This window comes from Dermacentor andersoni, chromosome 4 (genome assembly GCF_023375885.2).
Source record: "Dermacentor andersoni chromosome 4, qqDerAnde1_hic_scaffold, whole genome shotgun sequence".
NCBI lineage: Eukaryota > Metazoa > Arthropoda > Arachnida > Ixodida > Ixodidae > Dermacentor > Dermacentor andersoni.
Window position 1 is genome coordinate 95466001 of NC_092817.1, and position 26172 is coordinate 95492172.

The 26172-nt window shown below is 48.8% G+C and overlaps 1 protein-coding gene across 1 annotated transcript; it reads right to left on the minus strand.

Moving 5' to 3' along the window:
• Positions 1-16713: 16713 nt before the first annotated feature.
• LOC126536816 (cullin-3-A-like) lies at positions 16714-18993 on the minus strand. The gene has a single exon (XM_050183819.1). It carries the CDS (start codon positions 18991-18993, stop codon positions 16714-16716), a length of 2280 nt encoding a protein of 759 aa, XP_050039776.1.
• Between the last annotated feature and the right edge of the window lie 7179 nt (positions 18994-26172).

A 26172-nucleotide genomic window follows, 5' to 3' on the forward strand; every position in this document is an offset into this window, starting at 1 on the left:
ATAATGATGCGGTTTGAAATGCTGTCTATATTTCGGCCCAACCAAGCCCTGCAGTTGCGTGCGGCGCTTTGCATCAGAGAAATCACCCCCTTAAGTCACTAATAATTATTAGCTGACGATATATGTGTCAAATTTGCACAATCTTATTCCAAGGCGCTGAAGACTCTTGCACTGAAAGGGAGCTGTGGTAATGGGGTGACGCTTCGTACATTTCTCTTTGAGTCCTCTCATATCGGCAGAGTAAGTTAGGTATCACCCTATTCAGACACCTTGACGTTTATTTAATGAAAATAATTGAATCAGCAGCTCTAAGCTCAAGGACAAATTAAATATTGACTGCCGGTATTTCGAGTTATTGAAGGAAACTTCTTTCGCCATTACTAACAGAACGTGGCGCATCTAGCAACCCGCATAGTGCCTTCAACAATATAATTGCGTGTATATAGCCATGCATTGAGTTCGCAGAGGGTTCAATTTGCCCGAAGCTCAATGTCAGTGGTTTTTTTCCTTGTCTCCACTGGACATACCTAAACAAAAGAAGACAAAAAGGAATGTCGTGTACACGAAAGTGTGCGCTTTGTCTGAATGGCCTTCAGGGACTACACCGAGGGTGAGAGGATTAAAGAGCGAAAAGACGGCCATATGCTGCCGCGGCGCCGTACACATGCGCGCCGAGACGCAACACTTCGGAGAGCGTCCTTTCCCATTGGCCCAACGGGCCTACGCTTCACCTGGTTGGTCCTGTGTATTCATACCGCATAAAACTAGTAACGCAGAGCTCATTTAAGGCGGGGATTGGTTCGAGCACGGGAGAATGAACTGCGAGACGAAAAAATAAGGAAATAGAAGGGAGCGAGCGTAACTGGCAGCAAAAAGAGCAAGCCTATAAAGGAGAACGCGTTTCTTTCTTCAGTGGCTCGGCGACAACAGATCGTCGCATACTTCACGAGGACGGTCGACGTAGACACTTTTTCCTCACAAAAGCGAAATCCGAAGGACCCCCTCCCCCCAACTCCGCCCTTTCTTCACCGCTCCAGTTTCGTTCTTGCCCCTATCATAACAAACGCGCTGCAGTTGCGGCTGTCGAGAGAAGAGCGCTGGCGCGTTTTGTCGCGAGCTGTGTACATACGCGGCCAAGTGGGTCCGAGCTTGCCTACATGCGTCGGCGCATGTGTAAAAGAGGAGGGAAAATCCGCGCCCGGCGCGGCAACGTACGGATGGCATTGTGCCATCGGTGGCGGGCGCGCTTGGAAAAACAACTTAGCGAGCCGCTCGCTCGCCCTATTATACATTAAACGTGCACGCGTTGGGACCACGAGCGCCGAGAAAGGGCGGCGGAAATCTGCGGTCGGGGGCAATTGAAAGGCAGACCGGTGGAAGGAGGGAGAGCCCAGAGCGGATTAGGAGGAAATAGATACGTCAAAGCTGTTGGCTTTGGCCCGACCGCGAAGCCCTCCTCCTGGGCCTCCTTACAGCGCGGGGCGTGGCGGTTGTGCATGCCATACACAGGAGGGAAGCCGGGGAGGTGCGAGGGAGGCTTTTCGCGGCTAATCTCACGGAGATTAGCCAGATAAGCGACGGCTAATCTCTCTCTCGCTCTTCCCCCTGCGTGGCCGAGCTTTCCCGCGCTTTGGCACGCTGGACCGCGGCAGCCTGCGGTTGAGGGGGGAGCTCAACGAGCGGTTTTGTGGCGAGCTGCAGGGGAACGCAACGGACGAGCGCTGCGCAGGCCGCGGAAATGCTGCGATTCGTTTGTCGGTCGCGGACGATTGAACTGTGCGGCCGGAAAAGGCGTCAAGGGTTTGATACTGCGTCGAACTCCGGTCCGAAATTGCCGCGTGGTCCGCGGTGGAGATCGTTGCTTATGGCGAATGTTAAAACTCAGATGTTGGCAGATATTGCGCCAATATCTGTGTCGTTGATACTGCCTACACCATCAAAAATAACAGCGAAGAGGAAGGAGAAAAAAAAGAGAGAGAGATAAATAGAGTGAGACGAACCGTTCATGGTGCTGCGACTGTTCTGTGTTTGGCGCACCGCACGCATTGTTTAAAAGCCTGCTTTCGATGTACGCGAAGAAAACATTGAACTTCACTCTTTATGTTCAAATGACCACGGCCAGTGACCGCAATCAATGCGGTACCTACTGTGTCGACTCCATGGCGCTGAAATGGAGATGCGGATGTTAAGCATATTTCGCGGAAGTTCCGGCCATCCTCGCGAATAATATCATAGCTGAGAACATTGCCGCCTGTTCAACAATTTCTGGGCTGCTCTATCGCTGATTAAGATGAGACTTAACTATTGGTAAGCGTCAACGCGCCTGGAAAACCACGCAAGGCCTCGCAAAAGAATAATACAGAAAGCAACAAAAAGCGGATGAATCCGAGAGCCTTTGGAACAACGATTATGGCATCCTTCACAGCCTATAGCTGCAGCATTGGGAAGGCAAGACTCATAAATTGATAGCATATTGCAGTATTTATTTTCGACACCGTTCAGCTACAGCCTCTGTTTCTCACTAAAAGGTATTTGTGCTTCTCGTTCGGTCTTTCACATCCCGCGATAGCTTTATACCAGTCAAGCGCTATCGATCATTACAATGGTCACCACTGTTCTATTTCTGTCCGATATACCAGACGGAGGCATCTGCCAGTACATTCCTTCCTATATGCCTGCAAATTTCCTACAATCTCATCACACCACTTTAATTTTTACCACCCTCGAAGCGCTTCTCTTCGTTGTCACCTATTCTGTTAATCTAACAATCCAACGGTTATTTGCTCTCCGCATTACATCATCTTCACAATTTCACTTTCTTTTAATCTCAGGTAGAATATCAGCTACTCCAGTTCGCTCCCAAATGCATACCGCCACGTTTCTGTCTCTTAACGTTGACCCTGTCGTTTCTTCTTCAGCGCTTGCTGAGCGGTTCTTAGGGTCCTCTCAAGCTTCTTGGTTATCTTCAGAGTTTCAGACCATACATAGATGCAAATGTAACGCCCTTATTGCGTAACTTGCTTTTTTTTTCGAGAAATACGGTAAGTTGCCGTTCATGACTTGGTAGTACTACGCATCGCATGTGCTTCAACCCCATTTTATATTCTTCTGTAGATTTCCTTCTCGCGATTTGGGTATGCTGCAGGTGACTACTTGTACTGGACAAACGTATTGTTGCAAAGCTTCGAAAAAGTGACATCCAGTCACGAACTTTTGTTTAGATATGCCAGGATAGTAAACACTGGGTTAGACGCTTGCATATTAATTCTCAACTTCAGACTTACGTTTGCCGGTTCAAATCCTCGATGATTTCTCGTAAGTCGTGCCCGCAGCGTTTCAGAAAAGGCCAGCGTTATTCAGAGATAGGCGGTTGCTGAGATATTCCCCTTTGATCTTCACACGTAATTCATCAGAATACTAAAAATTTCAATTCTTCTTCCACGCACGCATGAGAGACTGGGTCTTCTTTACCTATAACCTTCTGTATATACTTGTTATTTTTCCGCTTTCTTTCTGAGAAATTGTGGTAGGCGTGGAATCATTTCAGATTTTGTCGCTTTCCGACTGGGTTGCCCGACGCCTGATTGCGAAATAAAGATTAGATTTGATCTGATTTTCTAATCTATTCTGTACGCTTCCTCTGCGCTATGAGTATACACAATGCCTACATGCTGGTACCTCTACTGAATGAAGCAGCTTTTCGCAATTTGTGAAGGTCATTATAGGGGTTGATTATATACTGCAGATTTCTCAGTTGCCAAATCGATGATACGTATGTGATCACTTGCGGTGCGTGTACTTTATATGGGAAAAAAGGCGCACGGCTTGCCGTTCGGCATTGTAACGAGGGTCGCAAAAGTTGGAGAGCAGCAACATTTCCATTCAGCTCGGCCAGTTTTTAGAGGCCAGTGGCTCTCCGGGGAACCAAAAGAACAATATTCATGGGGGCAAGAACCTCGAAAGAGTGTCTCATGACTGAGCCCCAAATCAGCGCTGATTGCCACGGAGAGATGGCGCTAATTTCAAAGGTGTCACGTGACCGCGATATGTTGGAGAAGGCACTGGATAGTACGTCCATGCCGGCATCGCTGTGTCTACCGCTCTGGTGTGAACGCACCGGACCGACACCCGACTTGTGCAGCGATACGCCGCGTCGATGCCCACGCATGCGTTAGAACAGGCGTGCCTGTGGAGATGAAACCTTGTAGCAGGTGACCATTTGTGCAACGCATAAACACGCGATTATGCGCTAAGCCTCCACCGCTACGCATTCCTGAAATACCCCTCTCGATGTATGGCCAACAACTCCGGCTTTCAGGGCAGCTCGAACCCCATAATGATCGTCGAAGGAAAACATGGTACATTGATTTTTGCTGGGAAGATACCGCAACCTGTTTGTACGCAAAACACTATAGAGCTACCGTGTACTCTATGGAGGTGATGCTCAGATAAAGTAAGTCTAAGGAGGGTATACAGACGGCACAGTTTGGCCAGCTGTATATAGGAGCGCCACGTCCAGACTTTTGTCTATAACATTCGAGAGCAGAGTTTGTGAGCTTTCTCATTTTCTGAGCGTAGAAGTATGCGGACAAGTTTAAACTCTCCATTGTCACGTAGATTCTACGCAGCAATAGCCGCTACGAGGAGAGGACTCGAAAGTGCGGGCCACCTCTGAAAGTGGTATACAGCTGTCGCGAGGTAAGAATTCGAGAAAGCGGCACGTGATGCACGCGCCGGAAGTCTCAAAAGGCGGTTGACTATATATGGCACGAGAGAAGTATGCGTACGGTCCTGGCCTAATGGTTATAGCATCGGGCAGCTGCTGTGCAGGAATACAGATTCGATCCCGCCCATCGTTCACGCATTTCTGTCCATTAAGAGCCCTAAAACCAGGCGAGGCAGGAACTGATCTACAGCAAGGTATCTGGAATGAGGCGAAAAATGCTTCTCATTAAGCTCAGTCCGAAGGCCTCAGATTCCGGCTTGAATACTCGTCTCAGTCATATCTGCGTGGCTGCCGCTTGCTCGCAGGTTCTTACAATGAAACTGAGCAGTGGATCGAAGATATCGCTGTCCTTGCTTCGCAGCTGCACAGCATGTAAAAAACCACGCTTATTGTGTCGCGTTACCTGTGGGACGCTGTACACGAAGCTACCGTTGCAAGGAATTTGGTTATTAAAAATGGAGTAGGATACCTACCATCCCTATAATGTATGAGCACGGGCGCAGTAATGAGAAGCCTAGGGCAGCGAACCATTAATTTCGCTCGGTATTGTAGTACATGCATGCTGTAAATAAGCCTTCCAACGTTGCTTCAATAAAGAGAACTGTCAATGACATCGCACCGGGTGAACAGCGTCAAATGATCACGTGCTTAAAAAAAAAAAAGAAAAAAAAAGAGAAGAGAAGGAAAGAAAGAAAGAAAGAAAGAAAGAGAGAGAGGAAACAAAGGAGCATACAACGATACAGAGTCTGAAGAGGAAAAGAAGAGATAGAATGATGAGCACATGAGTGCACGAAAACACCGCTAAGGCCGTCCCTGCGAAGTGATTGAAAGAGGGAGTGAGACCAACCAGAGATGAACGCTTGGATAAAGAAAATACGCGAACGTGGCCGAAGTAATGGGCCTCGAATAGGTTGAAGGAAAGACGATTTGTATGTAGCTGCAGCAGCGAAAGAGAAGGAAGGGAGAGAGAAAAAATAATAGAGAAGGCCCTAACACAACGTATATATATACATACCTATATAGCGACAGCATAAAAGGCTCGTGGCGCCTGGCGTGCGAGACATCCCTCGTCAATGCATGTTTCTCTGCCCGCTCTCCAGCCTGTGCGGCCCCTTTCGCTCCTCCTTCTCTCTCTCTTCGTAGTCCTTTCTCCGTGCGCCGCCCTGACTGCGGCACGATATACAGTCTATGACGCGCAAAAAGGATGCGATATCCCCTTATATATAGAATGGCAGCTCAATTTCGTCGCCGAGAATGTGTCTCCCACAGCAGCTACCGCGCCAGTCAGAACAAAAAAGAAGGCAAAAAAAAAAAAATCCCGAGGAACCGAGGAGAAGATAACAGCGACACTATAAAGCCTGAAGAAGATAGGCGAATCCTGGAGAGGAAAATGTCTCCGCTATAGGATAGGCATTCGTGGTGCGGGAGGAGAAAGATAAAAAAAAAAAAGACGAAACGGCAGGAGAAAGGAAATGATGAAGAAAAGAAAACCAGCGCGAAGGACGAGGCAGGAACGAGGAAAGTGATGAAAAATGGGAGGACATCGAAGCAGCTTTGGCAACGCATAGCGCCCACGGTTCGCTGGGAAAAGCAGAGAGATCGAATCCTATCTCGGGGCTGAAGCAGCACGGGCGCCACAAATATACGCACTGCGCCTATATAGGATGCGATGCGGTGCTGTATCGATTCTGCGCGCTCTCGTGGCGGGCACGCAAGAACGCGACGCTGAAATCCAATGACGTTCCTGCATGTAATCGCTGGATAAAAAAAAATACAACAAGAAATAAGCAACAACGAAGAAGCCAGGCGTACCCAAGGGCGGTATGCACGTGAAGCCACGCGCCGAAAAAGGAAGAAAACTGATCGAACAACTAAAAGGGTCGATCTTAATCTCGACTGCAGAAGGCACCCACCCGCCAATGGGTAAACTTAATTCACTGTTACGGTGTTACGCGGCTAGCTCATTTAATAACGCGGCGATGCATTGAGCCGGTGCCCAGACCACAAGTACCTACACGCGTAAAAGGTCTTACCTATACAAGAGGACTTGCAAGACACGCGCAATGGCGTAGTGTTCGTGATGCAAGCATTGCCGTTAGAAGAGATGGTTTCAATAACGCCGCTTTAAGGCATTTCTGTCGGCGCCAATGGATACATCGTCCAGGGTTCGACGGAACACCGTCTGGCGAGGGGTATGCATTTTCTTCTTGACAGAAAACTAACACTCGCCAAAGTTAGAAAAAAAAAATTTTTTTGTCCGTACTTTGGCGAGTGTTTGATTGCTGTCAAGAAGGAAATGAATAGATTATATACTAGGCACCGCCAAGTATAACGTATCCATTGGCGTATATAGAAATGTCCCAAGGCGGCGTTGTCATATAATATATCCGGGACAGGGCGATAATAGTGAGCGCTACTATTGCTTTATTTAATTAATGGAGAAAAATGCCTGCCGTCATATGCCGGCTTGTCGTGGTTTTGGGAAGATTTCCATGCAGTACACGGTCGTTATTTCACTGCTATTACGAAAACAACGACTTTAGTTTTCGCTCAGCACCCCTTCCCTAATCCTACCTTTCTTTTCCGCAGATATTTGTTTCTGATTTGTCATGTTTGTATTTGTAATTTTTTAACATCCCGCAATAAGTTAGACTGCAGTGATCAGTCTGCCTTTCTGTACTTTTCTTGCACCGCAATTTTAATTATGTCTAGAGGACTGTACAAATGATCACACTTCACTAAACTAATCAAGCCCCACTACATAAGTGCGCACAAATAAAGTGCAGCAAAGTGAATCGAAATGGGTGTGTGGTTGACCATCTGGCTGCGTTTCAGTTCGTGGTATGTTCGCTCTGAAGGACACTGCACGAATTCCAGGAGATGTTCAGGACGTAAATGCCTTTATTGAAAGCAAAATAAAGAAATATATGGTCTACGATACCGGAATAATGTTTTTGGACGCCGCAGCCACATCGGCAGCTCTGGCTTGAGGTGCGCTTTTGTCATATGTGAGTCTCAAACATTGTTATCTGTATATAATTTAGCACAGATTTGAAAACATGCTCCCTGTATAATCAGCCGACCTCTACCCTCCCCCACTTCACGCCCCTTTCCTCCCCTCACCCGGAAGTATTCACTGTTCTAGCGAGGCCGGCGTTGGTGTCAGACAACGTAAGGCGTCGTTGCGTTTTTCGGTAGTTAGGGCACAGTCGTATATAGCAAGCGTTTCTCTTTTTAATATATTTAATTTTTTGGGGGGGCGGACAGCTTGCAGTTGGGGCACAGTGGTGGTCGTAGTTGCTGCGGAATCGAGGTGTTGGTGGGCACGAATTTTGACTGCCATGCTTGGCGTGTATATGCACAGCTGGTGTGAATCCGACGGGGCAACACCGTCTCGCGACGCAGAAAATTTGGGAGAGTCACTCAGCCCGCCGACGAGATGACGTCACACGTGTTCCGCTTCTGCATCAAACGCATGGCGCCTGCAGCACGCCAACAAGTCGCAGCAGGGGCAGCACGAACTCGTGGATACCACGCAGCGCGTACAACTGCCTCTGGAAATGCACCGCGCAGCAAGAAGGCGGCCGGAGCGGAGGTCGCGACAGAAGAGAATGAGCGGTGGGGGGGGGGAGGTAGGAAGTGAAGTGTGTTCAGCTTTTCACGTGAAAGCACGCGAATTTTCAAACATTGCAAGTGTGAGAAAAAATACAAAAACTAGATTTTTTTAAAACCTTAGACTTAGCAAATTTACTTTTTGACCTGAACATTATTTGACACCACTGAGGTCGCGGCTAACACGACATCGCCGTGTTAAATCATGAGCTGCTTTCAGCACCAGAACTAATTATTTTAAATAGTAATTTTTCCCTCGAACTACCTCTGAATAGAATAGTTTAACCCTCATTACACTAAGTAGCACTGACTCAATTGCTCAAATTAGATCTAAACTTGTTATTTCCGGAGAGCACTTATATCGAACGGAGCGTTCTCGTGGATTCAGTCTTTCCTCAGTATTCCAGAAAGTTCGTTCACTCAACGCCCCATCTCGACTCAGGAGGTGATGACGATGATGATGATGATGATGATGATTATGATTTATTGGCACCTCTTTAGAAGAGGGGCGGTGACGAATAGTCACCTAGCCTGCTTGAGTTATTCAGTTATGCTATATATGCTCTTAATTCTAGCATTTTTTTATACATCCCCTTAATCTTATTTCTCTTCCACAAATCTTCGCAGTTTTACGCCATTTTCGATCCCAATTATACCAGTGTAGCAACACTGGTGAGCAAATCTATCACATCCAAAGTAACCTATTGTGAAAAAACGTAAGTGAACCATCAAATTATAGGCATCCTTCCTCAGAAGAGAGGAAAAACAAGAACGATAATTGTTAACGTCTATAGCTCTCCCAAAAATCACAAATGAAGAATTCGCCGAGCTCCTAACGGAGGCTATAAAAGTCACGGGGAAAAAAGGACCAGCTGGCGGTTCTGGGCAAATATAATGCACCCAACACCTCATGGAGCTGCGTTCGAGACTCCCCAAAGGGAACCCTACTCGAACGATCACATTCAAATTACGTCTCAGTCTGATAACGCTTCCTGTGGCGCCTATCAGGCTCGGCAATAGTGTTAACAAAGACACCTTTCCGGACTTCATGTGCACCTTTACATGTCACATAAAGAACGCAACAAGGACGAATATAGAGGAAGAGCTTGATAGTGGCCCTACATCATAAGCACTCCCACATCATCACCAAATCTGCGCCGAGTAATCGGAGAAACAGTGTTAACGGACTGGTAAATTTTTCGAAAACACGCAAATGCCTGAAAGCGTAGAAGGGTGGGTCAATTATATACGCGAAGCACACGAATAAAATTCCAAGAAAATTGCACAGTCAACGGAGGCACCGGTAATAGATCGACACCTATTACATCTATGGGAAAGTAGGCGGAATCTGTTGAAGAGGTGGAAGAGGTAACGCCTACTCAGAAGAATCCTCTCAATCATCTCTAAGGAGGCAAACGAGTATGCTACGGAACTCGCAACCTAAGGATGGATACAGTTTTGCGGGTCCGAATTACTCCGGGCGCTGCAATAACAATGGACAATATCGAGAAGCGTGCTTGAACCAGATAAGACCAAATCGGTAATGAATAGGGCTCTCCAAAGAACAGCAGGCGATTTGCCGGGTAACGATGACGAGCTAATTCAAGCACTCAAGTATCGTTATATCGGAGACATCCAAACTGAGGAATGTGCAGTCACATACGCAGGGATCGAAAACAAATAGCTACACTCGCCTATAACAGCGGAAGAAGTCTATGTGGCGGCCGGAGCGGCAAATTGTAACTCAGCCCCAGGTTCAGGTCGAATTACGAATGTAACGATTAGAAATTCCAATAGCAAACTGACCGAGGAAATCACAAAATTCTTCAACAAACATTGTTGGTCTCAGGGTCACATCCGCCCGAAATGGAAGAAGGGCAAAATAATTACGGCACCCAAACCCGGTAAGAAGCCCGCTCTCGATGCCTTCCGACCCATCTCGCTGACGTAGTGCAGGGGTAAACTCTCCGAGCGGGTCATTCAAACGCGGCCACAAAATTCCATAGAGAAAGAAAATAATTTTTTCCGGCAACCATGGCTGGTTTCAGAAACGGGCTTTTGATCAACTCGGGATGCTTTCCTTGTCTTAAAGTAGGAAGTACGAAGTTGTGTGCTTAAAGGCAGCGAACACTTAATTTTGGCCCTTGATCTCAAAGGGGCATTCGACGACATCTCGCATGAAGCCATCCTCTCTGAACAAAACGGGATTGGACGCGGAGAACGAATTTTCAACTACATCAAATCCTTCCTTTCTAGGCGAATGGCGACCATAGGGACAGGCCAGACAAGGTCTGCACCTTTTGCAATGACTTATAAGGATTGCAAGGAGCAATAGTTTTCCCCTTGCTCTTTAACGTTGTCATGTGTACACCCGTTCGCGCCCTGGATGCTGTCCCGAATTTAGGTATACCCTATATGCGGGCGATAACAGCCTTTGGACAACGAAAGGATCCCTGGCACAGAAGGAGCAAACGCTACAGGAGGCGGCAACGGCAATCGCAGATTTCGCTAGGAAAAAGCGGACTAAGCTGTGCGCCGGATAAGTCAGAGGTTACACGAATTCGATGCAAGTAATACAGGAGTAACGGTGACAGCAATTTAAGAGTGGATGGCCACACCATTAAAGAAGTCACCAAAACTCATATACTGTACTTCTGGGTCCAAAATACCAACGGAGCAGACCACACTATTACTACGCTAAAGACCACCGTCAAACAAATTACTTGAATGATTTACCGCATGACATATTACAAGGAAGGGGTAAAGGAGAGTGACACTTTAAGACTATAGACACATCAAAGTTCTATAGTCATGAGATAGAGTGATGTATGGTCTACCATACCACACGCTCAACAAGAGCGAATAGAGTGAAGTGGACTCCCACCATCAGATGCGCCTGCAAGGCAGCGCTTGGATTACCACACAGTACATCAACTGAACGACCTCTAGCGCTTGAGGGGGGCAACACTTACAACGAACCTAGACCGGCGACCCTCATATATAAGTGAAATCGCCTCGGCCAAACTCCTACAGGCAGAGAGTTCCTCGTTAAGGTAGGGTCTCCACCTTAAACCCAACATTTATATGAAGAACTGGGGGATATGCCGCGCGGAGCTCGCAAGAAAATAGCGGTAGCACCAATTCCTAGAAACATGCATAAAGAAGCTCATGCAAAAAGAAAAAATTAGAGAGTAAAATGGCTCAGGAAGAGGGTCGGAAAAGAGACAGACCTGTCGTAGGTAGACGTGGCGGGGTATAACTGCCGTAGATACGTGGCCACAGTAGTGGACAAGGTAATGAATTTCATGACGAGTGCCTCGATAAGAACCACCTCGGCCACCAGGGCTGAGGCTATGGTCATAGCCCTGGCCCAGGAATTCCGAGAACGAGAGCCTTTCTTTAATTTTACCAGACTCGCAGGAGGCGTGCCGCCTTTTATGATCGGACGCCTTCCCACAGCAGCACTAAAGCTGCTGGGCCACAGACTAACACAGAATCATAGGCTGGTCTGGTCCCCACGACATGCAGGTCTCGAGGGCAATGAGAGGGCCGCAGGGCTAGCTCGATGATTTGCCAAACGAGCGGCGCATCCAGGACCCTCAGGCGAATCACAGACAATGAACCTAGATAAATTCTCGCTCACCAGCGCTATATACGTCTTAAATACGGAGCTCTCCATAATTCTTTTAGAGAGCAGGAGGCAATAGACCTCCGTAGTGTACAAACGAACGTCTTCCCAAATGTTTCAAAAGTCAGCAAAATTTATCCGATGCTGTACCGGGACACTTGTCCGTGGGGCGGTGAGAGGCCAACTTTCGCTTCTAGACCAGGTCCGGCATGCGGCTAAGGCAAGTGGAGCCCTGGACAAGGGGGCCCACCCATCAAGATTCGAATTCTTTCTTTTACCTCCTTCCACATTTTGAAATAAAGTTTATCGCTCTCTCCTCAAAACTTCTCTATCTACCTTGTACCACTACTTATGCCTCTAACGGATCCAGTCGTATCAATCACTTTCCTCTTCTTTTTTTACACCAATACTCTAATCCTCTTTTGTTTATCTAGACTGCTGCTGACCGGTTGGTGCTTCAGTTCACTCGAAATACAAACGTGTCTGGAAGGTTTACGTTACCTACAGATCTCACTGGGCGAATCCCTTCACTATGCCACCGCACCTTCGGATTCCATTAGGATGTGCTGCTGGTCACCGGGTTTTTTCTGCGGCATACACACGCCTCACTTTGTGGCGAATATTTGCTCCGATAAGTTTTTCTCCTTAGACAACCAGCTCGAGCCTCAAATAGCAAGGCACTGTCCTTTGCATTATCGTACAGATATTAATTTCGATTTTCTTTCTTCTCACTCTAGTAAATCTCCATGGTACTTTTTGTTTCCATTCTCTGCATCCAGTTCGCTGTCTCCGTTTCTATCACTACCTTTTTGATGACACCTGCTTGTCTACTTACACGTTCGATTACCCTGTCAGAACAGTTGATGGCAGCGCCGCTCTTCGACAGAAGTGCTCACTGATCTTCACTGACAATCCACGGCTATTCTTAAAGCCGTAGCACATTATTCAGTCGAGGGACGGCGCTGGGATCAACTCGGTTGCTTGCAAGAAGAGCTTCGAACGAAGGATCGTTTAAGAATGCGGGAGTTAATTTCTGATTTTTATAGCATTCTTACTTGTTTTTCAGCTTTATACATGTACAATTATTTTATTTTGATCTGCAATTTTCATTGCTTTTGATTAGTGTATATTCTACTAAGTTGGTGCACCTCTGGCATGTGCCCTTTTCAAGCCTGCAGTATAGTTAAATAAATAAATAAATAAATAAATAAATAAATAAATAAATAAATAAATAAATGAGAAAGGGTAGGAGAGGCGTTGGTCGATGCAGCGGGAGCGAACTTTTGCTATGGGAAGGGCAGCTCACCTCCTCGTACTATTGATCTCGTCGTTTTGTTTGTTTCTGTCTCGACAAGTACTATATTCTTTCCTTACTAATACTGACTACTCAGCTGCTACAACGAATATATAGTATCCAGGCCTTTCTACATGGTCTGAGGGAGAGTACAGTTATGGCCAAGACTCTATCTGCACGGATGCGATCCGGATCTCTAGATGAGATGTGTGGTCGGGGAAGCGGAGAAGAACGGCAACTCCCTGCGTGTACTTGGACAGTGGAATTACATTGCACGCATGACATGTCTCTTTGGGTAGCCTTTAATTGAAACGTTTCACGGGCGCTTCACGATGGTTCCAACAAGCACGTCGGATGTGCCGTAATTTTCTCTCTCTCTTCATGCCATGAGTAAGTGAAGCTGTATATGCAGATTCGGCCAAAGCATGCAGTGAAAGACCTCCGTAGTGATCGCCGTTCGCAGAAAATGTGCGCAGAGGAGCGTTGACGTTCCCGTGCATGGTGAAAATTTTCCGGAAACCCCGCTTTTCTTTACCAGAGCGCAGCCTCGAGTGATATATTCACTGCCGCGCTTACCGCGACACCAGGTGCTCACGTGACTGTCTATGTGGGAGGTGTTTCAACGTGCGCACTGTGTTGCGGTTGGCGTGTAACACCCCGTGCAAAAAGGATGATCGAAAGACCATGCCTAGTCGAAACGGAGGATGGATCCCTAATTTGCTATGGGTGTCTCGAGTGGTTGTTGGTCTGGCGGGCACCTCGTAGTGATTTCGGGCCCTTTGTGTGTGCGTGACAGGAGGGAGGGCCGCCTTCCGCGAACTGTGCGACTCAAGGGGAGACTCCTTTCCGCGAACCAAACTGGACCCCCGGGTTGCCTCCAGCAGAGGCAAGCACGTGCAACGTCGCCTAGGAGAGAGGTATCAGCCGCCAATCACCGACCGGACTCAGTATATGTCGCGTGACGTCGACGTGAGCCAAATCCCGCCTACGACTTTTATGCAAAAAGGTGAGGCGTGCAGACAGGACACAAGAGAAGAGAAGTGGACAGCACGAACGCCGACTATCAACTGAAGGGAGCATTGAGGCGAAAAGAAGAAAGAAGACACAAAACTCATCTGCGCAAGCTCTGGAATGGTATCACCACGTGTCAGTCGGGTACATGTGCCGGTCTACGTGAGAGATAGCTGTTAAGGCACTTAATCTTTTCCTTATGTAAAGTAATCGAAGGGTGACTCACGCACGCACTTCCAGATTAAGTAAGCGATTAAGTGCCCTAACAACTGTTTCTCACGTAGACCGGTACATGTACCCGACTGACACGTGGTGATACCATTCCAGAGCTTGCGAAGACGAGTTGTGTGCCTTCTTTCTTCTTTTCGCCTCAGTGCACCCTTCAGTTGATAGTCGGCGTTCGTGTTGTCCACTTCTCTTCTCTTGTGTCCTGTCTGCACGCCTCACCCTTTTGCATAATGAATCCTTACCAACTAGCTCAGCTTTCTGTCATTCTACGATTTTTAGCGGGCCCATTTAAGCGGCCTTGCAATGTATTTTTTATTATCATTCTCTTATTTTATATCCTTGACCAAGAATGGAATAAACAGTGCAAGTTTCGCACTAGAAATCGTCTCGCTCCTGCCTAGTAGCCCTGGTCTACCGGACGCCTGCAGCCTGCAGTCAACGCTACGCTACCCGGAAGTAACGCCGGTCGAAGTTCGAGTAACCGGCGTCGCAACAACTGCCAACTCCGTGTGGATCGTACCTCCAGCTCGGTTTCTCCCGTTGCGAGTAGTTTGAGTTAAAAGCCTTAGTTCAGGGGCTCCTATATATAAATACATGGGGAAAGACACATCGTTTTTCCCGGCAACCATATTACCGGATTTCACCAGGTATGTTACATATAAAGGAAAAAGTGAAAATCTAATGAGTTGCAGGAAGCAAAGTTTTGATTTAGACCGTAGTTCGTATTATATTATATTATATTATATTATATTATATTATATTATATTATATTATATTATATTATATTATATTATATTATATTATGAATTATATTACCATGTGAGAATTGAACTTTTGCGAAACCCTCGCAAACACTAAAAATCCACTTATGATGGAGATTAAGATAGGTACCAAAATTGTCCACTTAAGGTGCTCTATCGGATGCAGTTTAGAGAACTGCGATATTTGTGTTCTTTTGCATTAATGATTCGTTACGGATTTGTACTCGTGCTTCTATTTTCTTTTTCAAACCACCAATTTTAGGCAATTTATCTAAAAAAGAATCGGACCCTAAATTAAGGTATAGTTTCCTACAATCACTATAATTTGGCCTACTCTTAAATGCAACACATTTCACTAAAATCGTACGAGAGGTTTATCTCAGAAAAGCATTTCCGCGTTTTACATGTACTTGAATAGACGGCATCAGAGCTGGGCATGAGCTGAGTCCCTCGCTCGTCTGCCCTCGCAGATCTACCGCACATATCTTGTAGTCACCCCTGTCTACGCTCATCACTAGCTGTCAAAAGTGGGGCTACACCCAAGCCGCTCACGGGACTACCATTATCTGTAGATCTATAGTACGCATCATAGGTTCCTGTTGGACTTCATTCAACACAACAAATAATACATGTACGTATAACATGCACTCTTCACAGGTTTTTATGCCACAGGACAAACGTCTCAATAATAGTAATAAAAAAATATCCTTTCAACGTCTTCCTCTTCGCTCATTGAAAGGCTATGAAATGATGAACGTCTCTGTGTGAGACCAGCAAAATAACACTGCCAGAAAATTGTGCTGGAGCGCGGATGGGACGAGTGCAAGCGCAGTCTGACTCTTCTCGCTTTAATCTGTTAGGTAATTGAGTATTTGCGTCGTCCTGCCTCATTTTTCGATCGACTGAATTTAAATGTCGCAGTAAAATTTATCTTTCGGCGAGTACTCGATGTTTTTTTTTTTTTTTTCGTGTGTAACATTCTTTATGCCGGGCGTGCAAGGACGAGATCTGATTTCACCATAAACGAAAGACTCTACTATATAGGCCGCGTTAACGATGACAATAGCAAGCGCACCGTTACTTAGGCCACGATACGGAAGAGTATAAACAGCTACGGAATCACCTGCATACGAAGCACGATCGCCTAAATATAGAGCAACATTTGGTACGACAACGCTATTTACGGCGTTAAGTCGTTCGAGGAACGCCGATGGGCAAGCAGGACGATTTCTAGTTATTGGTATACCAATAACGAACAGAATATCATCGAGAAGTCAGTCTCGTTTTCGAAAATAATTCTTTTCTTCAATCAAAAATTTGTTTTCCAGGAAGCGAAGGATTTCCTTGCCAAGACATGATAGAAGGGCTAGAGTCGCACCTTGCTCTCTATTCGTGGTACGAGTTGTTCCTGTTGAGCTGCGGCAAACCAAAGGGCATGCTATTGCTGTATTTTTTATGGCATATAGATGTACACCTCTGGGTCCTCGGTAGCCCTCTCAAGATACTCTCTTTCTATAAGGGCATCGACTCTCTTCTTAAACGCAGCGGGACTGGGAGTGTACCTGGCTTTAAGCACGTTCGTCACTTCGACGAGAAGGTCGTCGTGTGACAATGTCTTGCGCGCCTTCATTATCCTCACGATGGCCGCTTCCAGTTCGTACCGTCGCTCTTCCTGCACGTTACCCACGTTGCCCGCGTTACTATCGATCTTTGGCGCGGAATTTTTCTGACCCGACGTCGGCTGAATTTTGACCTTTCGCAAACCGGACGTGAAGGCTTCATTGACAGCGAAAACGTGGTCCTTATCAACTTCTTTCGTGTTGGGCGTCTTGGTAAGCAATGGCATGGAGGCGTCTGCCGCGCTCAGTGAATGAAGGGCGCGAACCAGGTTTGTTTCGGGGATGTCCGTCTCGGAGGCGATGTCCTCGTACGATATCTTGTCGCGGCTGTTGAACAGCATCAGCACGCACATCTGGTACGTCGTCACCTGGATTGTGTAGGTGCGCGGCTGGAGCTTGTCTGACGCTTGCGACGAACACGGCTCGTTGTTGCACGGCCCGTAGAACACGGCGCTCATGTCTGCCCAGCCCAGCTGTGGCTGGAGGGTCAGACGTCGGCCTTCATGCCTCGCCAGGTAGAACCGCCGGAACGTCTCGAAAGCGCTGCGCGGGCCGGGGGGAATGTTGCTTTGCTGCGTGGCGACAGGCAGTGGCCAGAAGCCCGTCGTGAGCACGTGCACGTTCAGGTCGACTCCGTCGAAGTCCATTCCGCAAGACGATATTGCTGCCTTGAAATCCAGCATCATGTTGTTGGAGATATTCATGTCCTTGAACATGGCTTCCATCTTGGAGGTGAACATGCAGCCACACTCGTTTGCAAGTTTAGCGACCATACTTCTCTCTGCGTCGATTGAGACGCATTTGTTGAGCAGCAGCCGCTTGGCCAGATGCTGCTTGTAGTAGCGTTCGAAAAGGTCTTTCTCCTGTAGGAACCGAAATATCGCGATAGCCTTGTCCAGCAACTGGTTAATCTCCGGCTTTGTCATGCCCTTAATTCCTTTTCGTAACGCGCCGTCTACAAACGCAGACAGAAGCTCGGGTGACTTGCGGGTCAGGCTAAGTATATACTCAAAGTCGGTGGTGATCATCTGCTTGACTAGCTGCTCGTCTCCGAACGAGTGCTGTACAAAGTGGTCAAAGCTTTCTTTCAGCTCCATAACTTTCGGTACCAGGTTCACGGAGTCCCCGTTCTCTCTCACGATTGATCTTCCTACGTCGCGCAGGTACTTGCTCATGCATTCAAGCATTGTCTTGAGGCCACCCTGCACGCATTTGAGGAGCCGGTATGTGCGCGCCAGTTCCTCTGTCATCCGGTGCTTGAGCATGTGCACGAGGCCAGAGCCCTCCATCTCCAGGATGGCCTTCATATGCTTCCCAATGAGTTCTTTCTCCACTACCTGCACGACAGAAGCCACGGTTGACTCGCACAGGCACTGTCTCGCCCACTCCGACTCTTCCTTGATATGCTGCTCTACTTTGGCGATGTACTCGAAAGTGTCCATCGTTCCGATATAATGATCACCCTGTAAAGCGTAGAATTGCGCCGACTCTTCCAGGAAGGGCTGCTCGAAATCTTCCTTGTAGACGGGCGTAGAATCGAGTTCCAAGCTTGTGAGCATTTCGCACGCGTCCTTCATGGAACGCCTGTCGACTGGCTTACCTTCGCGTTCTGTCTTCACCAAGCCGAGCAGGCTTCTGCGGACGTGGTTCCGTACGTCAGCGTTGCAGGCCACCTTATCCCGAAAGAGCAAGACGCCCACTTTGTGCACGCTGTCAACGCTGTTCTGAGGCACGTAAATGAGGTCCAAGTACGTTACGATGTCGCCAATCATTGCCATGCTTGTCTGGTGGTCCTTCCAAGCCCGAATCAGTGTTTGCAGGAAGTCCTCGTCAACTTTAGCCAAGACTAGGGCACGTACTTTGTTGATCAGGTGTTCTGTCACGGCTTCGCGCAGTCCGTGGTAAAGGAGCGTCCCTTCGTTTCGCACCACCATGGCGTATGCGTTTTGGTACAGCTTCTCGAAGCGCAGGCTGGTGCTTCGCTTCTCCTGTATCTCGCTGAAGGCTCTCCGCAGCTCCAGCCAAAGGTCCTCGGTGCGGCAATCTTCCATCTGCTGTGCAGGTTTGGGAGCACGCACGACCGTGGCATTTTTCCTGGCGGAGAGCCAAGCCATGGCGTCTAGCTGTCTTCTGGGCTAACTTCTCGCGCTAACCTTGTCGTCTTCTTTCTTCTCGACCAGAGCACCGTTGCTGTTGATGACGTTGATTCATTTTATGCTTGGCAAAAAAGAAGAAGAGAATGGAAGCTGCGGCAAGCTTGCGTTCAGTAAGATAGCTATGTACGAGTACATCTTAGGAAAAAGAATGTGGAAAAATGGCAGCTTGGACTGAATTGTCAAGCCGTGACAGAGATAGTGTAGGTATTACGTGTAGTAAGGGGGGGGGGGACTCCATGTATGGTAGTATGCGAGTTGTCGCTAACATTCGAATTGACAAGCGATGGACTAGTCGCTAAGTTCATGAATTAAGTACGGGGTACGCGTACGTCTATAAATTTTGGTTTTTATCTTTTAACCTTCTTCTTATTCCTTCAAATTCTGGCCCGTACCCAAGAAGGGGGGGGATGAACCTTTCGTGGACTGTAACTTATTTTACCTCAAAGCTAGTTTACTACTGCCTCGTGCACAAGTGTGCCATCACAACGACTATAGGTAAGGACATAGAGGATAAATTTATTTATAAAATAGAATACAGCTTATTATGGAATAAACTTATGTAGGACTTCCTACCGAAATTGCTAGAAAAATTGAAGTTTGTTCTGGCGCCATGAGAAACAGGGGTGGCACGTCGATTTTCGACGAATTTGGCGCGGATCAGAAGAGGCCGAGGTGTGCGGGCGTTTTCATGTCGGCTCCGGCTTCCTCAAATGGTTTCGCAGATTTTTTCTGTGATTAGCAACCTAAAGTTTTCACCAAACGATTCGTGAAGTTCTCCGGACTCTATGTACACCTCGTTTTCAGGTGGGACTTTCCATTTTCCCGGGAACCGCACCTTTTATCCACCCGCCACGTCGCCGCCGCGCTAAGCCTAGCTCGCCGGTCGTTAGGCCTCCGACTGCGCCGGCTGCGTCTTGGCGCCGTGTCGGGCCTCGGCCTGCGCCGTTTACATCTCCCACCAGTGTGAGCCCGCACCTCGGTCTTCGCTATGGATATCCAGGTCGCCGGCCAGGATATTGCGCCGGAAGAAGTGACCGCCCAGTCTGGCTGCCTCACTGCCCGATCCCGCCGCTCAAAACGCGGCACGAACAACTCAACCCCGACCGATGAATCATCTCAGGCCCCAAGTAAAAGGCGGGCCGCATGCCACCGCTTCCGACGGAGGATATCAAGATTGTCATCCGCCCCAAGGGCGCCCTTCATGTAGCCAAGATCGGCAGCCCCGTGGTGACCGCAGCCATTCTCCAAGCAGCCAAACTCACGACGAAGAAAGCTTAGAAGACACTGTCTGCCCGAATACACAACAAATCATCGTTGTCGTCAGCACACCTCACCCGAACCATGCAGACCAGTACGCTCGCATCCATTCTATCCAAGTGAACGGCGTCACCCACGAGGTGAATGCCTACGAAACCACAGCTGAGCATGACGAAGGGGGTGATTCGTGGGATCCCACTCACGGAGACCTCCCTGCAGATCCGCAACAAAATTGTCATTGCCTGAAACCCGACAGCCTTGGCAGCAAAGCGCATGGCCTCTACTACAACAGTGATCATCGTTTTTGGCGGGCTGGATGTGCCTTATCAGGTCCACTACGGCTCCACGTTACTCCCGTGTTCGCTACATCGGAAGCAAATTGACATTTGTGACCAGTGTAGGCGCCTCGGACACCGTATGAACGTTTGTCCCTACCCAAATAATAAGATACGCCGGGGCTGCGGTGTCCGCAACCCCCCCGCCAACCACAACTGTAACCCTAAGTGCTCCCTCTGTGGTGGTCCCCATCTCACCGCGGACAAAACCTGTGCAGCTCGTTATAAAACCCCGTACGTCATCCGCAAGCATATCGGGGAACGATGAGCAACCAGCCAAGCCACCTATCAGCAAGCCGGCTCCTCCACCCTCAACACCGGAACCATGCCACGCTCCCGCACACCGTCAAGGGGGAGCCGTTCCCGCTCCAGAACTCCATCTCGATCCAGGCAACAACGCTCAAGATCCCGGTCTGCATCGGCTTCACGCATCACATCTACCAACAACAACAAAGTGAGCTTCGCAGAGGCCCTCAAGGGCACCTTGCGAGAGGGTCGTAACAGCACCAACATGCAAGCCACCTCCCCTTCTCTTTCACCAGATAACCCATGCAGAAATAGCTCAGCTTAAGCGCGAGAACGCCATCTTACGCGATCTCCTAAGTAAGCTCACACAGGAGGGTAGAAACCTCAAACAATTCCAAACAACAGCCCCTACACCTATCGCACAGAACGCCCCTGCCCATAGGAGGCCCCCACGACTCCAGCTCCCAAGAAGAGAGCCCTGCAAGATCATCTCACCCTCTTTAAGAAGGCTCTTCATGTAACTGAAACGCACCCCCTACTCATTGACGGTGATTTCAACCTCGCCCACACAGGCTGGGGCTACCTTCGCACGGAAGATGTAGTTCGTAACCTCTGGCAAGATTACCACGACTTAGGCCTCACGCTTATCACGGATCCCTCGATTCCCACACGCCTCGGTACCTCCACAACCCGGAACTCTACCCCCGACCTCACTTTCATCAAACATCAACAATGCACACTGGACCAATATCCAGCGACCATTGTATCCTTACTATTTACCCCAACTCGCTGCCGCCGCTGCCCCCACTAAAGAATTCACCATTACCAACTGGGATGTTTTTCGTAAGATACGCATTGGTGCTACCTCAGCAGAAGGCACTGCCGACATTAACACCTGGATGCAAGCGCTACGCACTGACGTTCGAACGGCCACTCGGGTGGTAACTACAGATGCCCCAGTTGAACGCATGGATAGCCGCCTCGCCCATCTTCTGGAGGCTAAGGCCTCCATCCTAGCTCGATGGAAGGGGCAGCGCCTAAACCTTCGCCTCAGAAGTAAGATCTCTAAACTCAATAGAGCCATCAAGGAGCGTTGTCAAACCCTCAGCCGGCAACAATGGACTGAGCTGTGTAACACGGTGGATGGACAACTTCATGGCCCATTCTTGTGGAAACTCCTCAAACATCTGCTTGACAATACCACCACCCGCACCACCCAACAGGATCGGCTACAGAAACTCCTTTATACGCAGGCCCTTAAGCAAGGTCCACAACAGGTGCTTGACTACCTCTGCACCAGATATATATCCAGGGGACAAGTCAGTCAACACAGCAATTACATCGGTAATCCCAACCCTACACTAGACGCCGATTTCAGCGTATCTGAAATACATGCTGCTCTTCGGAAGCTTAACGGTCGTTCTGCTCCAGGTCCATACGGGGTCACTAACAAAACTTCGCAATCTTGATGACGAGTCCGCGTCCCATCTGACTGACTACATCAACGATTGCTGGCGCAATGGTGCCCTCCCAGCTGCCTGGAAGACTGCCAACGTTATCTTCATCCCAAAGCCTGGAAAACCATCTAGCATCAACAACCTAAGGCCCATCTCCCTCACTTCATGCATAGGCAAGGTGATCGAACACGCCTTCTTAGCACGCATCAACACTCACCTCGAAGACAACTCTATCTATCCCCACACCATCATTGGATTTCGCCCTCACCTTTCTACTCAAGACGCTATGTTGCAGCTCAAACATCAAGTGCCAAACGACCGTTCCTGTTACATCAAAGCCATCCTCGAACTCGATCTCACTCAAGCCTTTGACAGCATTTCCCATGCAGCTATCCTTGAGCAGGTCTCCCACCTCCACATGGGAGAGCGAGCCTACAATTACATCCATGACTTCCTCTGCAATCACACGGCCACCCTCTCGGCCGGCGATTTACGATCAGACCAGCTTCCCCTTGGCAGCAAAGGCACCCCGAAAGGTTCAGTTATCTCTCCCTTGCTCTTTAACTTAGTGATGATTGGCCTTGCCCAGAAACTACAATGAGTCGACAATATCAACCATACCATCTACGCCGACGACATCACCATCTGGGCGTACCGAGGTCAAGTGATGGTCAAGTGGAGTGAGCCCTCCAAACGGCGATTGACACGGTTGAAGCCTATTTCCAAGGAACCGGACTGCGCTGTTCGCCGGCTAAATCGGAGCTTCTTCTCTACAAGCCCATTCAGCGGGGTCGCCCTCCCAAATACCAATCCAATCACCGACCATGTGACGCCATCACCCTACGCCTTCAAGATGGCAGTCCTATACCACCCGTCCCTAGTATCCTGGATCCTCGGTCTCACCATCTCTACCAACGGCGCCAACGCATTGGCTCTCAGCAAGATCTCTGCCTGATCTCAAAACACCCTACGCCTTCTTAAACGTATTTCTAGCCGACGAGGGGGACTCAAAGAAGAAAGTCTTCTCCGCCTCGTGCAGTCCTTTGTCATATGTCACATTACCCATGTTGCTGCGTACCTCAACTGGTACCGGGCTGAGCAAAACAAGCTCGACAGCCTCATACGAGGGGTCTACAAGCAAGCACTTGGCCTCCCGCATTACACCAGCACTGAACTCTTCAATTAACTGGGAGTTCCCAACACCCTTGCCGAACTCATCGAAGCCCAACAACGCCCTCAGCTTGAATGGCTCACCCTTACTGAAACGGTACGCTTTATTCTAACCACGTTTGGCTTCACCTACCATCAGCAACAGGGCCCCAAACAAACGATCCCGACTGACATCCGTAGCTGGATCTACACAGACCCTATATCTAGAAACATGCACCCTGAATATAACAGGGCCCGGCGCCAAGCTCGGGCCGGAGCTATCGTAAAAGCCTTTGCTCACGTACCTGGCGTCACATTTGTTGATGCGGCCCAATATTACCATGGCACACGATTTGTGGCCGTCGCCACAAGCGATGGAGTCCTACACCACGCCTTCAGCGTCACTACCTCTACTGCCGAGACGGCTGAAGAAGTGGCCATCACCCTGGCCACTCTAGATCCCACCTGTCACACCATCGTGTGTGACTCTCGCTAAGCCGTCACTAACTTCAGCAAAGGCCGTATTTCTTGCCAAGCTCTTTGCATCCTCTGCCACTCTAAAGACAGCATGATCTCCCTGACATGAATCCCGGCCCATGCGGGCCCTGTCCACCCACACCTCCCCAATCTCGACGAGGTCATCCACTCCATTAAGCGAGGCCTAGTCAACAGTGCCGGAGTCACTGGAGACGAGTCGGACACCAGGGACAATCTGACCACTTATAACGATCTCGTTAAAGCCGTTTACCTCAGTCGCCGAATCTCCCCCCACCTGACCCCAAGTTCAGCTGGGCGCAGGCTGCCACCCTGCGTCTGTTACAAACATGTACCCTTCACCCGCCCACCTCCCACCTTATATTCCCAGACGTTAGCACTACCCCCAACTGTCGGAGCTGTGGCATTCACCCGGCTACGCTTCCGCATACGCTGTGGGAGTGCCCAGCACAGTACACACACATTAACACCACAACCCTCTCGTCTAGGTTGCATGAGGCTCTGCGGAGCTCCGCCCTCGACGACCAAACCTGGGAGACCGAGCACGCCCGTGAGGCGGCGGCGAGGCAAGCCCTCGACGTCCCCTCATGGGAGGCTTAGGCCCGGCCATCATAAAGTGCTGGTTCTACAATAAAAGTTTATCCCCCCCCCCCCCCCCCGCCACTTCTGTTACAGTACTTCGTGGTTGAGTCGTATTCTATGCCAAGCTCACAACATTTTGTAGCAGTTAGGTGCTTAGCGCTCGCGGGCTGTCTTATTACATAGCATCCGGCACCTTAAAAAAAAAATCGACAGTATGTTACACTGTAACACTTGAAGGCGAAAACCTGCTGCACACTTGGTAATGCATTAAGTTATACCAACGGGGACCAGACTTCTTGCAAGACACAATGAGCCTCAGTATGAAGTGAAATACAAGTGTAGCGCTTTTAGGCAGACCTCCGCAACCAAACATGCGAGTACTGAATGCACTATGTAAAGGTGCAGCATGCTTGTCGCCATTAAGTGTTACAAATGTGTAACAGAAGCCGAACACAATTACATTGCATCCTCTCAGTAGGGGAAAGCATCACTCGCGGCCGCGCGCCTTGCTCCCACCGCTTCGCACGTCGCTCCTCGTTTCTCGGCCACAGCGCACTTGCGAGGCCTACCGCGCAATCAGCTAGTGCTTGGCCGAACGTCCTTCCTCGCTAATTTCGCAGTCGACTGTCGGCCCGCGACCACCATCGACCACCGCCGCCGTCGCATGACGTAAGCGACGCAACACATGTTTTTCTGTCTGCGCGCCGCTCGTTCCCCTCTCCACCGGCCCCTTTCTCGTAGAAGGTCACGTGGGTTTTTTGTACCACTTTGCGCACCTGCCGTGTTTAGCTCACGGTCACCGCGCAACGAGATTAATATGGCATTAATATGGAATTAATACGACACCTTTCATTATGCCTGGGGTCGGACGTGGTTGATGCTTGTATGGTCAGATTTATCTAGCATTTTAAGCAATCATTTTAATGATCTAGCATTGTACAGGACGTTAGCGGATGACAACATTATGACTTTGTTTTGATTTGCAACGTCTCTAACAAAAGTATACACCGATTGCCTTAAGCATTAGAGGCGTGGGTGGATTACCCGTATACGGGGGCCTTGGTTGTTCTTGTCTTCGTGGGTGGTTCCTAGTGATACGGTGGCCTGTTCCGTCTTTATCCTTGTTGAATTCGGCGAGCTTCGACGACAGAAGGGAAACATCTTCCTGATTGATGCGGCGAAGTCCAATCCAATCATACTATTTGGCTAGCTGGATTTCTTCCCACGATCCACAGCAAAGGACTGAGAGAAACCCACCCCAGAGCGGCGTTGTTATACAACGTAAAACGCGTATCTTTCTCATTGGTACAACCCTTTGTGACGCATAACCGTGACATTTTGGAAGCATTCCTTCACTTCTTTTTTCGTCATCGTCAGCTGTAAGATGCACGTGCTCATTTTTGTATAAGTGAATTGTTGCTATGCGACGCGCCTGACGCGCAGAGTAAGGGATAATTTTAATGCGTTCGCATTCTTAGGGGGCTTCACAGCCTTTTCGGCAGTTGATTGTCTTTGTATCTATGTATCTAACCCTTTTCCCGCCTACATGGATCATTGGGCAGTCCACGGTCGAATGGGCAGCGCATTTGGCTGCTGCGCTGAGGGAACAGGATTCG

Excerpts from the sequence above, each read along its gene's own strand:
- LOC126536816 (XM_050183819.1), bottom strand. The coding sequence starts at position 18,993 with ATGGCTTGGCTCTCCGCCAGGAAAAATGCCACGGTCGTGCGTGCTCCC.